This window comes from Haliaeetus leucocephalus, unplaced genomic scaffold, assembly GCF_000737465.1.
Source record: "Haliaeetus leucocephalus isolate CR32 unplaced genomic scaffold, Haliaeetus_leucocephalus-4.0 Scaffold217, whole genome shotgun sequence".
In the NCBI taxonomy this organism is placed as follows: Eukaryota; Metazoa; Chordata; class Aves; order Accipitriformes; family Accipitridae; genus Haliaeetus; species Haliaeetus leucocephalus.
The window spans coordinates 9,966,484-9,979,682 of record NW_010972653.1 but is presented as its reverse complement, the minus strand read 5'-3'; the positions used below and the strand labels follow the sequence as shown (position 1 = coordinate 9,979,682).

Below are 13,199 nucleotides of genomic sequence, written 5' to 3'. Positions count from 1 at the left end.
GCCATTGACATATCAAATCAGCTCTGAAGACGTCATTAAAATAAATCCAGTTGTCCTACAAGGGATATTGTGAAATACAGTTGAGTGATTTATTATTTAAAATTTTGACCTCTCCCACACAGTTCCATTGTGCTTAAGGAGTAATTAGAAAATAACATGCATCTTTATTATCCTAGTGATTAAAATAAATTGTAAATACTTGCATTAAGACGTTTTAAAAATACAGCTGCAGGGTTTTTAACTTTGGTAATGATTATTTTGCCAATGCATTCAGAAAATGATGTTTGATTTGCTGATTTATATTTACTAATATTTTCTTGTACTTCCTGAGTAGAATTAACATGTGACTTATCCTCTGAATCTAAGACGACATCTGCATGTCAACAACTTAAGGCAAAATTACATTCCACCTAAATGCTGTGGGACCATTCACTTGCTTAAAATCTTTGTGGGATTGGAGTTTAATGGACAAGATCCGTCTCACCTGACTGTAGACATCTAACAGTCATTCACCTACTAAATCCCTGGCCTCACCTTGGTAGTCAATGGAAAGAAATAACCATCTCCAGAGAATGATCCAGCTCACCTATCTTGTGCCTTTGCTTATGATAAAACAAAATAGTTCCTGAGTTTAGCATGAGTCACTTACAGAATCATCAAATAATTCAGGCTGGAAGGGATCCTGGAAGTCACCTAGTCCAGCTCCCTGTTCAATGCATGTCTAATGAGAACATATTGCGCAGGGCAATCTCTTGTCAATTCCTGAACGCTTCCCAGGATGGAGGTTCCACAACCTCACTGGGCAACCTGTGCCAGTATTTGTTCACCTTCGTGGGGAAAAAAAAAATAATCAAAAAATCTAATGTTGAATTGATTTTTGCTGTGTTCCAGCTTGTGTCTGCTGCCTGTCATCCATATACTTAGGGAACAGAATTTTTATATGCTTGAATGGGGTGAAATCCATCTCACTTGAATTACCACTAACTGATAATTGTACTGGAATTATAAAACACATATTAATAAGTATATATACACCCCATTCTCCAGCCCACAACAGTGACTGGTCCTGCTATACATTCTGCACTCAAGAGACAACAGTAGTACACTGATACTGTATATAGCTTTCAGTCATTCAAGCTGCTCCTATTTCCCTGCAAGACTCCTCCACCTCTTTCTTTCATACAAATAAAGCATGCTGAGACTGTAATTCCTCAGATTTTTCTGTCTGCAGCAAAGCCAAGTACCTCACACCTGCATCCTACTCTCTTTTCTCTTTCAGCTGGCGATATTACCCTTGTTCTTTCTCCTTAGTAGTGCCCGTGTAACTATTTGTGTGACTTCATGGGGAGCAGGACAAGAGGTCTCATGAATGCTAAAACTGTCCCCTCTCCCACTGTCCTTTTCTTCTGCACAAGTTATTACAAATCTAATGGAATACAGCTGCTTCTACTGCCACATCAGTTAAGAAAATACCTGTAGAAATGTAATGTCTGTGTTACTTCAGTTATCTTACTTCATTATTCCAAGTTTAATACAAAATAAACCAAAGTTGTAATACTGGAAGCTCACAAAAAAAAACAAACATGAAATGCAATCCAAGTTTATGTTAAATACTTTGATATCTTTTTAGCTACATAGTTTCTGTTAATAGTCTAATTATATAAGCAAATTTGAACATTTTTTAAGATAATGTGGCTGTATGACATTGACAGTACAAAATCCCATTATTTTTAACACAGAATTTCAAAGAGATTAAGTAATTCAGATAATTCTTTCTTGGGAATTTCCATTCAGATCCACCCATAGCCCACAAAACTTCAGGCTAAATAGAAATTCTAGTAAGAGGGCCATATAGTACTATAAACAAGCCACGAGAAAATGCTGTAAGAAAAGCAATAAAAACTCAAGTCAGACATCAAAAATCATATAAACAGGAAGGAAGACTGATTTAGAACGTGGCGAGGTGCAAAGCTGATCAAATCTGTCTGTATCAGCATGGTAGTAAACTTCAGGTAAAACAGCTGCTGTCAGACAAGCATCTAGGTTTTTATTAAGGAAATACAGTAAAACATTGAGATAAGTCTAATGGAAAGATGGTTTCACGTGCCACAGATACTGAAAATCTTAAAATATATTTTGCTGAAATTCTTAGCCTCCAATAAAGTAAAAATTCAGCTTTTCCCATTTCAGCTGGCACTGAAAATACATTTTCTCTTAGAAGAGTCTTTGGATTTAACACCTCTATAGTAGCTAACTGCTAGTATGGCAAAATGTGCTTTATTAATATTCATTAATACTGTTTAAAAGTGTCCATGTCAGGAAGAGAACTTAAGTCTACCAATGCCCATCTGTTATTCTGGCTGCCATTCTCACAAAGACGGTGTTTATTTTATTAAAAGAAATTAATGCAGTAAAGAAAACCCAAAAGAGGCCAGGAATGCAGGGCCATTCATCATTTCACCATGAAAGTGAGATAGAAAGACGCTGAGTATAGAAAACATTGCCTCATGCTCGTTAGTGGAAATGCTTGCAGGAAAAAATTTACAGATTGGGAGACAAATCTGAAAATAATAAGAAATGTGAGGGTACTCTGGGCCACATTTCTAGAATTTAGGAAAAGCAAACATTCATTTCTGGTTCTAGTTGCAATAGTCATTACAGTAACAGCAGTAGTAGAAGAGATGGGAATTTCCTCTAGCTCTGTTTTAAAATGGGCTTGCAGCCTCAGAGAAAAAAAAAAGCCAAGGCATGTCATCTTATTTTGTGGCGATGAGATGACTTCATAGCACCTTGAGACCTCTCAAACCTACTATTTGGTATTAAATGGAAAGCTCATCCTTGTCGGCAAACAGGAATAGGTGCTTAGTTGTGCCTCTACTTTTTTCTTTTCTATGTTTTGAGGAAGTGGAGAAAGGCATGGTATTTAATCCTCTAGAATTTATTTTCTCCTGAATCCAATGCTGCCTTGGTGCTTGTATTGATTGTTTCACTTAAAACCAAAAGCCTCAGCATTCATTTTGTTAAGCTTTTATTTTTAGTCTGGATATTTGTTTTTACTTGTAGCCTTATATACACCATGCTTTTCAGACCACAGTGTGATACCTGTAACAATATATTATGGGATCTGTAGAGGGAAACTATTGTAACTGAAGGCAAGAAATAATCATACTAAAGTTGAGTAAGGTGGAGAGGAAAATCACTGTATTACTAGCACAGACTTCGTGGCTGGCATCTGTAAACTTTGAAAACCCCTGGCTCTTTCTTCTCCTATTTCATTTGATGCACTGAACTGCTTTCTGGTAAAACTAGCTTTCTTCCTGAGTCAGCACCGTGGGGCCAGTGGTGCCCCAAAGGTCTCCGTCCCCTCTGCCAGGCAGGGTGACCACCTCTGGCACGTCCCCTGACCAGACAGAGCTCCTGGGGAAGGGTGTCCTTGTGTCAGCCTGCAGGGGCGAGGGAACGGCTCTGCAGGAAGGGCTTGGGCATCTTGGCGGACACCCCCTTGAGCATGAGTTAGCTGTACACGCTTTCGGTGATGAAGCCCCACACATGGGGCTGCATTAGCAGTAACATAGTCAGCAGATCAAGGGAAGTGATTATTCTCCTCTACTTTGCATTCCTGAGGCCACATCTGAAATACTGGTGTCTAAAATACTGTGTCCAGTTTTGGTCTTCCTGTAGAAAAGAGATTTGTATTTTAAACCAGTTAGTGAGGAGGCTGGACTAGAGGACTTGCAGGATCCCTCACACCCTATCTGATTCTGTGCAAATACCCCGTCAGTGAAGCGTTCCAATCTCTAGATGCGTTTGTTTGAATCTTGTAAACTTTCTTAACTGATCAACGTATTTTAGTAAGGTAAAGGACAACAAGAGTTTAAGTGTAATCTGCACGATGGCCAGCACCATGTTTCAAACGATAAAAGATTGGTTAACTTTTATAATAAAACTTGTCATGTTTTAATCTTGATTGCCTGTGTTGGTTGCATTAGTTGAGGAGTTCCCTTCTGTGATGTTTCATCAGCCACTTGTATAACTTTGTGCCGCTTGGATAAGGCATTCACACGGCGTGCCTTTATGCATCTACTGAAGCTGAGTTAATACCTAGGCACCCTGAGGATTCAGTGGAGAGCACGTACTATTTCTTGGCTCGGTTAAATGCTCTGGATTGTCCTCTCTGTCTCTGTAAGGATTCTAGAATCTTAGCTTTGATATTTGAATTTGGTATTAAGTTAGGCATTGTGAATGGCTCCTCTTCACGGCACCAAATTAAGTCTGTTTCCATGCTCCACTGTGTATCAATGCATAGGGCATGACAGATCTTCACTGTCTCAGTGGGATGTTGAAGAGATCATACCATAAGTCATTCCATTACAACACTTGGGATCTTTGTCAGAGCCTTAGGTAAAAGGAACAGTATGCTGTTGAGAGGTGATTATTTCACTCAGTTTGCTTGAAGACAATAAAAGGATTTGTTTTGACCTTTTCTTTCTTTCTGAAGAGGTGAAACAGATTTACTGAAATGAAAGTGATGCAGAATTGTCCTATTGTCATCAGGTTTTAGTAGTTACCATGATAATTCAATCATAAAAGGAAGAGAAGGGAATCAGCCAATATATATTTAAGTCTTCAGACCAAGAATCTTATTTTTGTGAACAGCAAGTATAATGCTTTACTACTCTTTTAACAGTAAAGTATATCAGTTTTTATATATATATCTTTTAGGATACTTTGTCTTGTTAATATTTTGTGTGATGGGTATTTTATATGACCCTTTTTAGCAAGTATATAGAGTTTAGTATTCATGTTCACCATCAAAATCCCTACAAGTGACAAATGTTAGGTTAATAACTTCTTCAGTAAGTCATGAATGAATGTCCTGCTTTCGGCCAGGTTAAACCACGTTAAACCACGCAATCAATAACCGCCTGTTAACCTCTATGTGTCATTTTGAATGCTTGTGTTGACATATGTCTTAAATTAAGCAGTAGAGGACTTCATCTTAGATCAGAGAATCCCAGGAAAACGCAGCAACTTCACAGAGCAGTTTTCTTGATTCAATAGTTTGCTTTCTTCTAGGTTAGTACCAAAAAGAAAGCTATGTAGCATGTAAGTATAAATATCTAATTTGTAACTGTAGAAGGCAGCAATGATATTTTCCATATTATATACAAAACAAACATATGCACAATCATTCAGATAATTATAATTGTCTTTCACAATAGTATATGACTAAAATCTAATTCTCATGATGCTCATGGGCACTTAAATAATCTAGGTAGCTTTCTGAAGTTTAGTTGCTGAAACTATTGCATGTCACATGTTTTAAATTTAGACCACTGTACTTCCATGCCACTACTTAATGAACTTCTGTCGTTCCTATGGAAAAATCTCATAGTAAAAAAAACATATCATACCAGCATTCAGATGTGGGGGATTTCAGAGGTACATACACAGCGCCTAACTTACTGCAGATAGGAAGGAAAGCATTGGCATTTGCAGAATAAAGTTGCTATAAACACGTAAAAGATGCATAAAAAATTAATAAAATGGAATTACACATTAGCATGTATCAATGTTGTTTTGAGAAAGGGCCCTACATTCAAAAATTATTTAAAGAAACTTCTAAGTACATTTTTCAAATTCCTATGTCATAAAAGAGCTTAAAGGAAACATTGCTTAGAATGTTATGTAGAAAAGTATAGGAATACAAGAAATTAAAGCTAGGGAAGGCAGTTCTTTGCAACTTAATACATTCCTAGTAAATGAAACCAAAATGCAATAAAGAAAATAGTAATTTTGGTTTAAAAAATGTTTATGTTTGTTCAAAAAGATCTAATGCATACTTCCTGTATACACTAACTTAAGTTCAGTAAGTATGAACATAATATGTATATTCAAGGGAGGTAAATGATCAGCACATATATATGCTGGTACAGAGAAAGTACTTACTGTATGTGTTGCTCCTGGTACTGCCCATTATTATCCTTCTTTTTGTTGCCTTTCTTTTGCTTTGTAAAGTTAAGACTCAAAACTTATCAAAAGGTTTAAAAATCACTGGAACACTGAGAAATACTGGGCAGTTTCAGAAAATTGACGTATCTTCCTTTACGGATATATTTCTTCTTACTGCAGATCTAATGCATTTGAAGTACTGGCACTTGATGGAGTTAGTACTGGGATACTTCAGTTTTATACAGCCCAGGAGAGTGCTGACTGGCTGAGAGCAGTATCAACTAACATCAGTGATTTGACACTTCAAAATGTATGTTACTTTCTGCATATTTCTTGTCTATGCTATTGTAAAATTATTTCTAATTTTCCAAGGGTAGAAAATAATTGACATTTAAGATACAGTATATAAAATGCATGTGTATGGGGAGAAGGAGAAACGAAAGAGCAGGGAGAAGTTGTCTGGTCAATCAAAAGTATCAAGAAGTTTTCAAGACTTGCAGTGTTATTACAGAAGAGAGAGTGATAGAAAATCAGATTGCATTTATTATTTTAAAGACTTTTAAAGGCAAACCATTTATCCTTTCTGGTCATTTCACAGAGCTTTAGATATGACCAAATATTTCATTTTTACATTTTTGTAATTAAAATGTGCTTGAAATTAGTATTTGTTGATTTTGAAGTAGGCATGTGGAAATTCTGTAGCTAGTGAAGTGTGACTTACAGAGGCTTATTGGGAGACAGTATTTTTTACCTCTGTAAGTTGTCTAAGAGTTGATTTATTTAAGGTCATATTATTCCATCTTTTTCCCCAGAAGTATAAAGGTGCTTATGCTGTTTTAAGTTATTCCTGTAAATTCACAAGAAGCATTTGCTATTGCAAGCAGAAGTATAAAATAATCCCTGGAGAAACAGAAAATTATTATTTGGACAGCACATTATTATTCCAAGAAAGGACAACTGAAAACTATTGAAGATTCTGGAATGAATCACAAAGTTAAATAGGGAACTCGATAACGTACGATATTGAAAATATATTTCAGTCTTTTTGAAATGCTAGAAATTGATGATGAAAACATAGGAGCACAGCTGTCCCTGGAAGAATTGCCTGTGCAGGTTTTTAATCTTTTTTTCTTTAGAAGTGTTCAGGCTGTAACTTCTTTTATAAATTATGATTTAGTAGCATGTCTTTAATTTATGCTTTGTACTCTAGGTTAATTATTGCTTAGGTCTTCAGATTATATTGTGTAGAATTTGTATTGGATTTCAACATAAATCTTTGGTCAAAACAGATTATAAATTGAATTTATTTTTCTGCTCTTCAAAAGTTACTTGGAATCACATTTGATCGCAATAGTTCACTTATTACACTAATTCTTTTTAAATATTCAATTGCTTAAGCAATGTCTTGACAAAATCAAACATTTTTGCTTATGATGCATTCTTTATAAATATTCTCTATTCCCTATTTAGTGATTTACAAAATTTGCAGGGTATTACTATTTGATAATTCTAGGACAGTGATGTAAATTATTCATGAATTTTCATAATTCCTTCTGTGTGAATAGCAAAAAGTAGTGTATGGTAATATTTTTAGAGCAATTCCAATTCATAGTTACTAAGCCCAATTATTTTGCTTTCTAAAGAAATGCACGAAATAAAAGCCACTCCAAGGATATATGTGAATAAGACAATAAAAAGTGGCTATATATGCAAGCAGGTTTTATTAGTCATAGGATTCTAGACTGTTTTTCAAATGCACTATGTGCAGTAGCATGTGTCCTGACATAGTATCATCACTGCGTTGTGACCTGTCTGCAGCAATATTTTGTTATGTACCAAGTACTTGCATTGGTCTTATCTATCACAACAGTGAATTCTGTAAACAAAGTAGTCCACCTGGTGTTCATGTAGGTGGCTGTTACGGGGAAGGGTCTGAGAAACAACAGCCGTGATAAATTCCCATGTTTTGTGTTCTTAGTGAGATACAGAGTAAACTCCATACAGACCATATGAGAAGCGAGTAAACTTTTTGCTTGGACTTAATGCTTTACAGGTTTTGTCAGCTGTGCAGCCTGTGGTACAACTGGAAGGGTCTGGCCAGAGCATTATTTTAATTAGTGATCATCAGAACAGGAGATGTAATAGTCAGTGAGAATCCCTTTTATTGCAAACTCTTTTTTAAGACCAGGACTGTGAGGCTGGAGTGCAACTAAAGTGTACAGCAGAAGGCAGCCACAGGACACAGATGGTTTGACATCCACAGTGCTTAGGGCAAGGCCTTTGGATTAGGCTTCTTGAAAATCCATTTTGAATGCTTTTTATTACCTTAATACTATCATTTCACAAAATGATGCTTTTCTTATCATACTTCTGAAATTGACGTTAGGGAATGGATCTGTAATTCCTCAGAGCTTTTTCCTGTTTCTGCACTTCTCCACTTCTGTAGAGTCTCTCCCATTCTCCAGGAGTACCTGAAGATAATCACTACTGGTTCAGAGATTATATCAGATAATCCATTATCTACTTATGGGTTATTTTCATGAGTCCTTGCTGACTCTAAGTTCAATTGCTTCTCCAAATATTTAAACTATTCATTTCCTATTCTGTCCTATGCCATCATCTGTGTATACAAATTAATTGCTAGATACATGGTCACAATGGACCTTCTTGCTGACACTGTTAGCAAAAGGAATGTCAGCATTCTTACCTGACCTATTACTAAGTATTTAAGCAATACTTTCCATTGTTCACTTTTTAACTCCACACATTTTTAGATTTTGTGCTGATACTTGTTTCTTGACTTCAGCAACTTGTCCTGCATCTTAGTCATTCTTACTTCATCTGTGCCTGTTCGTGCTACTCTTATATACATCCTTTGTCATACACGTTTGCATACCATTTTGAATCATTTCTTCTAGAATTTTAGTTCTTAAAGAGCTCCTGATACAGACTAGTTGTTTTCTTACAGTGCACCCTATCTTTCCTGTAGCACTTTACCCTAATATACTTTATTTTGCTATTTTACCCTAATACAGTCTTGTTCAGCAACTGGCAGCTCTTTGTCAGATCTCCTGCTGATGTCAGAAGACAATCCTAATGTAGGCAGTACAAAAATAGCTCTGCCACAATGTGACACTTCTGCTAATGTCAGACTACTCTTTTGAAGTACTGAATCATCTAACTTCTATGCAAAGGCAAGCTCTCTGGGGATCAAGTGTAAAGGAGGAGTCATCTTTCAGTAGTGAAGATGTGAGAAGTCGTCACTGCATAAGGATGCTACCCCTGGATGTTAACATATCTAGAAAGTGTTACTTGGTAGATGAGAAATAATGATTCTGGTACTAGCCTGTAGAGAATTAGTTCTTATAAGACAGAGGAGCACAGGGAATACTGCAACATGGAGAAAGATGTAAGGGTATCTTTTCAGCCCTCCTTACTAATATATGCCTTGTATGCTTAGCTCAGAAAATCTCCTAGTAACAGCTTTACAAGCAGTATGGATTACTTTTTTTCTAAGGACCCTTGCCCCAAATTATTCATGACTCTGTTAATATTCTTGTTTTTCACATAGTTTTCTACCAGCATGAAACTTCACTATCATCTTCTTTGTGGTTCTATCCCCAATCTTCTCAATGTTCTCAAAGCTCTTCACATTTACCTTTGGCAGAAATAAACAGAGATGAATCAGCACCTCGCATTTATTTCTTCGTACACCTCTTTTCTCACAGCAGGAGGTACAGTTGAAGAAACTGAGGGGAGGGAGGGAACAGAAACTGGCAGTGAAGCTGCCATGATGAAACAAGAAGCACAGGAAACAAGTTGATCTGCATGTGCTTCTCACTGCTCCTGTTCTTAATTTGTTCAATTAGAGGGTTCTTTGTAGGCTGAAGTGTCAATGCTGTGCTGGAGATGGTTTTTTAGGAGATAGTTCTTTGGAATAATTTATATTTCTCTGTTTTGTACCATTCAGATAGCCAGCTATTAAATATGTACAGCTTTTCTCATGGATCCTAATTATTTTCTTTGAAATGTAACACTGAATGTTAATGTAGTCACAATCAGTAGAAGCACCTAAAGGTAATGCTGCTAGTTCATTTACATTATAAAGACTTGTTTCTTATATTTGTAACTTTATCCAGGCTTTATTTTTTTCCCCCAGTATATTCTAATGTTGTTATTTTTAAAAACAATATTCACAAATAAATGAGTGGTTCATAAGCAGGTAAGAGAACAAGTTGAGATGTAGTTGTTCCAATTTAAACATTATTTATGATTTTTATAAATCATTCCTGCAGTTTCCTTGGAGGATGGTAGAACTTAAAATTTGGCTTCAAAACAGGGTTATTAATCCAGATCATATTTATGCCTTTGATGGCTTTTTTAATTGTATATGTCATAGTGTGTAAACCTTTTCTTTTATGCCTTTATGTATACGTATATCTAAGTGATACTCCGTATCGCAGTGGAGTGGAATTTCTGTTTGAATAGGGAGACACTTATGAAATATGAGCTTTGAACATACATATAAAAAAAAGAAAGAGGATTGGGAGGGTCTTGCTTTCTTTACGCAGCAGAATGTGGGGTACCTGTAGATGGAAAGAAAATCCTTGTGTATAGGAAGCAGTATACAAATTCAACTGCCTCAATGATGATAGAAAGAATTCTATTCCTTGGGTGAAAACACGCTTATATTTCTTTGCTGCTGCTTTTTTTTTTGTTTTTAAACTCAAAAATTTCCATTTGAATGTACCACAGTTGAAACCACTGAGGTTGTACAGGGAAGTCAGTAAGGGTAGGAATCACATCACCTAAATTTAGCCAAGCAACAAGCAGTCGCATAGGATCCTCTTATGGCCAGGAAAAAAAATAGGTGCCTGTCAAGATCATTCGCTCTCTCTGCTGTCTGCTGGAATGAGAATATAGGTATATTAGATGTATAACTCTTTCCTTTTTTGGCTTGCCAAAGTTAAGTGAGATAAATCCCAGCCTGGGAGGTATTTAGATTTAGGTATATGGTTCTGAATCATTTCCTCCCCAATCTTGCCCCATATGCATTCATTTAGGACAGAATATAGGAATTACAACCGCTTAATAGTTCCTTTTCCAAGTTGCCTGCAGTCTTTGCAGATCCAGGTTTTTGGTTTTAGTTCCCCTGCTGTCTCCAATTCCCGTTACTGTACTGCAGTGCTGAAAGCTCATGCGCTGCCAGCAAGGTGTAGCGTATCCCATTTGTATTCCTGTCTCTCTGCACCAGCTGTGGAGTCATGTAGAGAACATGTGGTGCCAGGTGAAGTGGAGAGCGCATACTTCTCTCCTCAGTCCCATGACATAGGGACATAATGTGATGCAGAAGGAGATCTTTCCTCTCCTCCTACAGTACATCAGGGCTGCAGCCATCCCTGCTTTGAATAGGGAATGAGCTAAGACTGTGCAGTGAATAGCTGTGGAGTCCAAAGCGTTCTTCCCTATTGCCCTTACCAATGGGAAGCTGGACTGGTTATGAGGATGCTCTTCACAATACTCTACCCTCATTATGCAGAAAACCTGCGTGGCCAGTCTAACACACATTTTTCCAGGCACATCTGAACACAATAAAATAAATAAAAACAAAAAACCAAAACCCCCAAATTTCTTCCTATCATATAGGGAGCTTAAGTAGTTTGAACCAAAAAAGAGAGTGAAAGGAGACAGGATCCCCACTAGCCCTGTTTATTTGCACTGGTTTATGCTATAATTGTGTTATTACTCAGCATGTCTTTAGCCACCTGCAAGAACATATTATTTTCTGTCTGTGTAACACGGCTTCTGTGTGGTTACTTTGTGTATGTATTTGTGTCTGAAGCACTGGAGAAAGGTTGAAGCTGAATATGGGTAGGGTGTGATGGCATTCATACTGACCTTAAAGCGTTCCAGGTGCCTTCTCATTATGTCCTGCACAACTGCTCAGGATTAAGCCTATTACCAAATCAGACTGGTGAGGTCTGCCTCCTTCTGCAACACCGGGCATGTCACCAATGTGTTTTATCCAAGTTACAGAGTGGGGTTCTTGAGTACCCACTGACTTGGTACTGTCGGGGCCCTGAGAGCACCAAGAAGCTCTGCCACCTCTTCCCCCTCCCAAAGTGCTCCAGGCCACCTCTGGCATGGTGCAGCCATGCAGCCTGGGGTCAGGCTGCTGTAGGCAGAGCTGTCCGCGAGAGCTGCAAGGAACCTTGCTGCCCCCCCACCCCCACCCCGTCTGCTTGGCAGCTGCATGTCAGCTCCATCCTCATCACCAGTCCTCATCTGTGCTATGGTGCAGGAGCCAGCACCTGCAGGCTGTGACCTGCCTCTGTTGTGGTGGTCCCCATTCCTCCTCTGGGGTGGTTGGGAGGTGGTAGGGAGCATGGCAGGGCCCCTTCAAGGGGTTGGCAGGCTCTCCCAGCACTCTACCCACGCTAACAGCCAGGTCTGGCAGATGCCCTAGGCTCCCAGCAGGTCTGGCCACCTCATCCCCAGAGCCTCAGTCGCTCCCAGCTGTCTGACCCACCAGCACACCTGCACCATTTAACCACACAATTCAATTCAAACAGGCTGCAAAAGTGAGCGTGTAGGGGAGAAGGAGCCCTGGTGGCCCATGATGGGTTAGGATTGACTGGTGAGTTCCTGCAGCCCTGAGCCTTAGTATCACCCTGTGTCCATACAGCCAAGGCTCCTGCTGTCATCCTGTACTCCTCCACATTGCGTTTTGTCCGAGGGTCATTTTGTTTACAGTCATAGATAATTCACTGTATGCAGAATAATGACGTGTTATTGCCATCTGTTAGCTACAAGTGTGTGTGGGTATATACACTTTATATAGTTTATATATATATACCTGTAGCTTTTATATATTATTCATTTCGTTAGATCCCACAGCTGTACTTTACTAAAATCAAGTAGGCAGTAGTCTCATGGTCATTAGATGTTTATTTTATAGCTAAACAAGCTGTAATACAGCTGCAAACAGTCCAAGACAAGTCCAGACAAACCCTGACACATCCTGAGGTCTGTGTCATGAGCATAACACAAAGCCTGTTGGCCTCTTACAGGTGTACTGGCTCTGGCTGGGATGGAGGCAACTTTCTTAGTAGCCATATGGTGCTGTGTTTTGTATTTGTGGCTAAAACAATGTTAATTACACACCAGTGTTTTGACTGTTGCTGAACAGTGCTTGCATAGCATCAAGGTTTTTGACTTTTTCTCACTCTGACACACCCCACCTCCCC

At 38.2% G+C, this 13,199-nt stretch overlaps 1 protein-coding gene across 1 annotated transcript in view; it reads left to right on the top strand.

Moving 5' to 3' along the window:
* SNTG2 (syntrophin, gamma 2) overlaps positions 1 to 13,199 on the top strand; it is a 302,322-nt gene that overhangs the window by 229,415 nt on the left and 59,708 nt on the right. Inside the window, exon 10 of the mRNA XM_010566720.1 lies at positions 6,133 to 6,262. Coding sequence (XP_010565022.1) covers positions 6,133 to 6,262 — 130 coding nt within the window. The remainder of the gene's footprint in view (positions 1 to 6,132; positions 6,263 to 13,199) is intronic.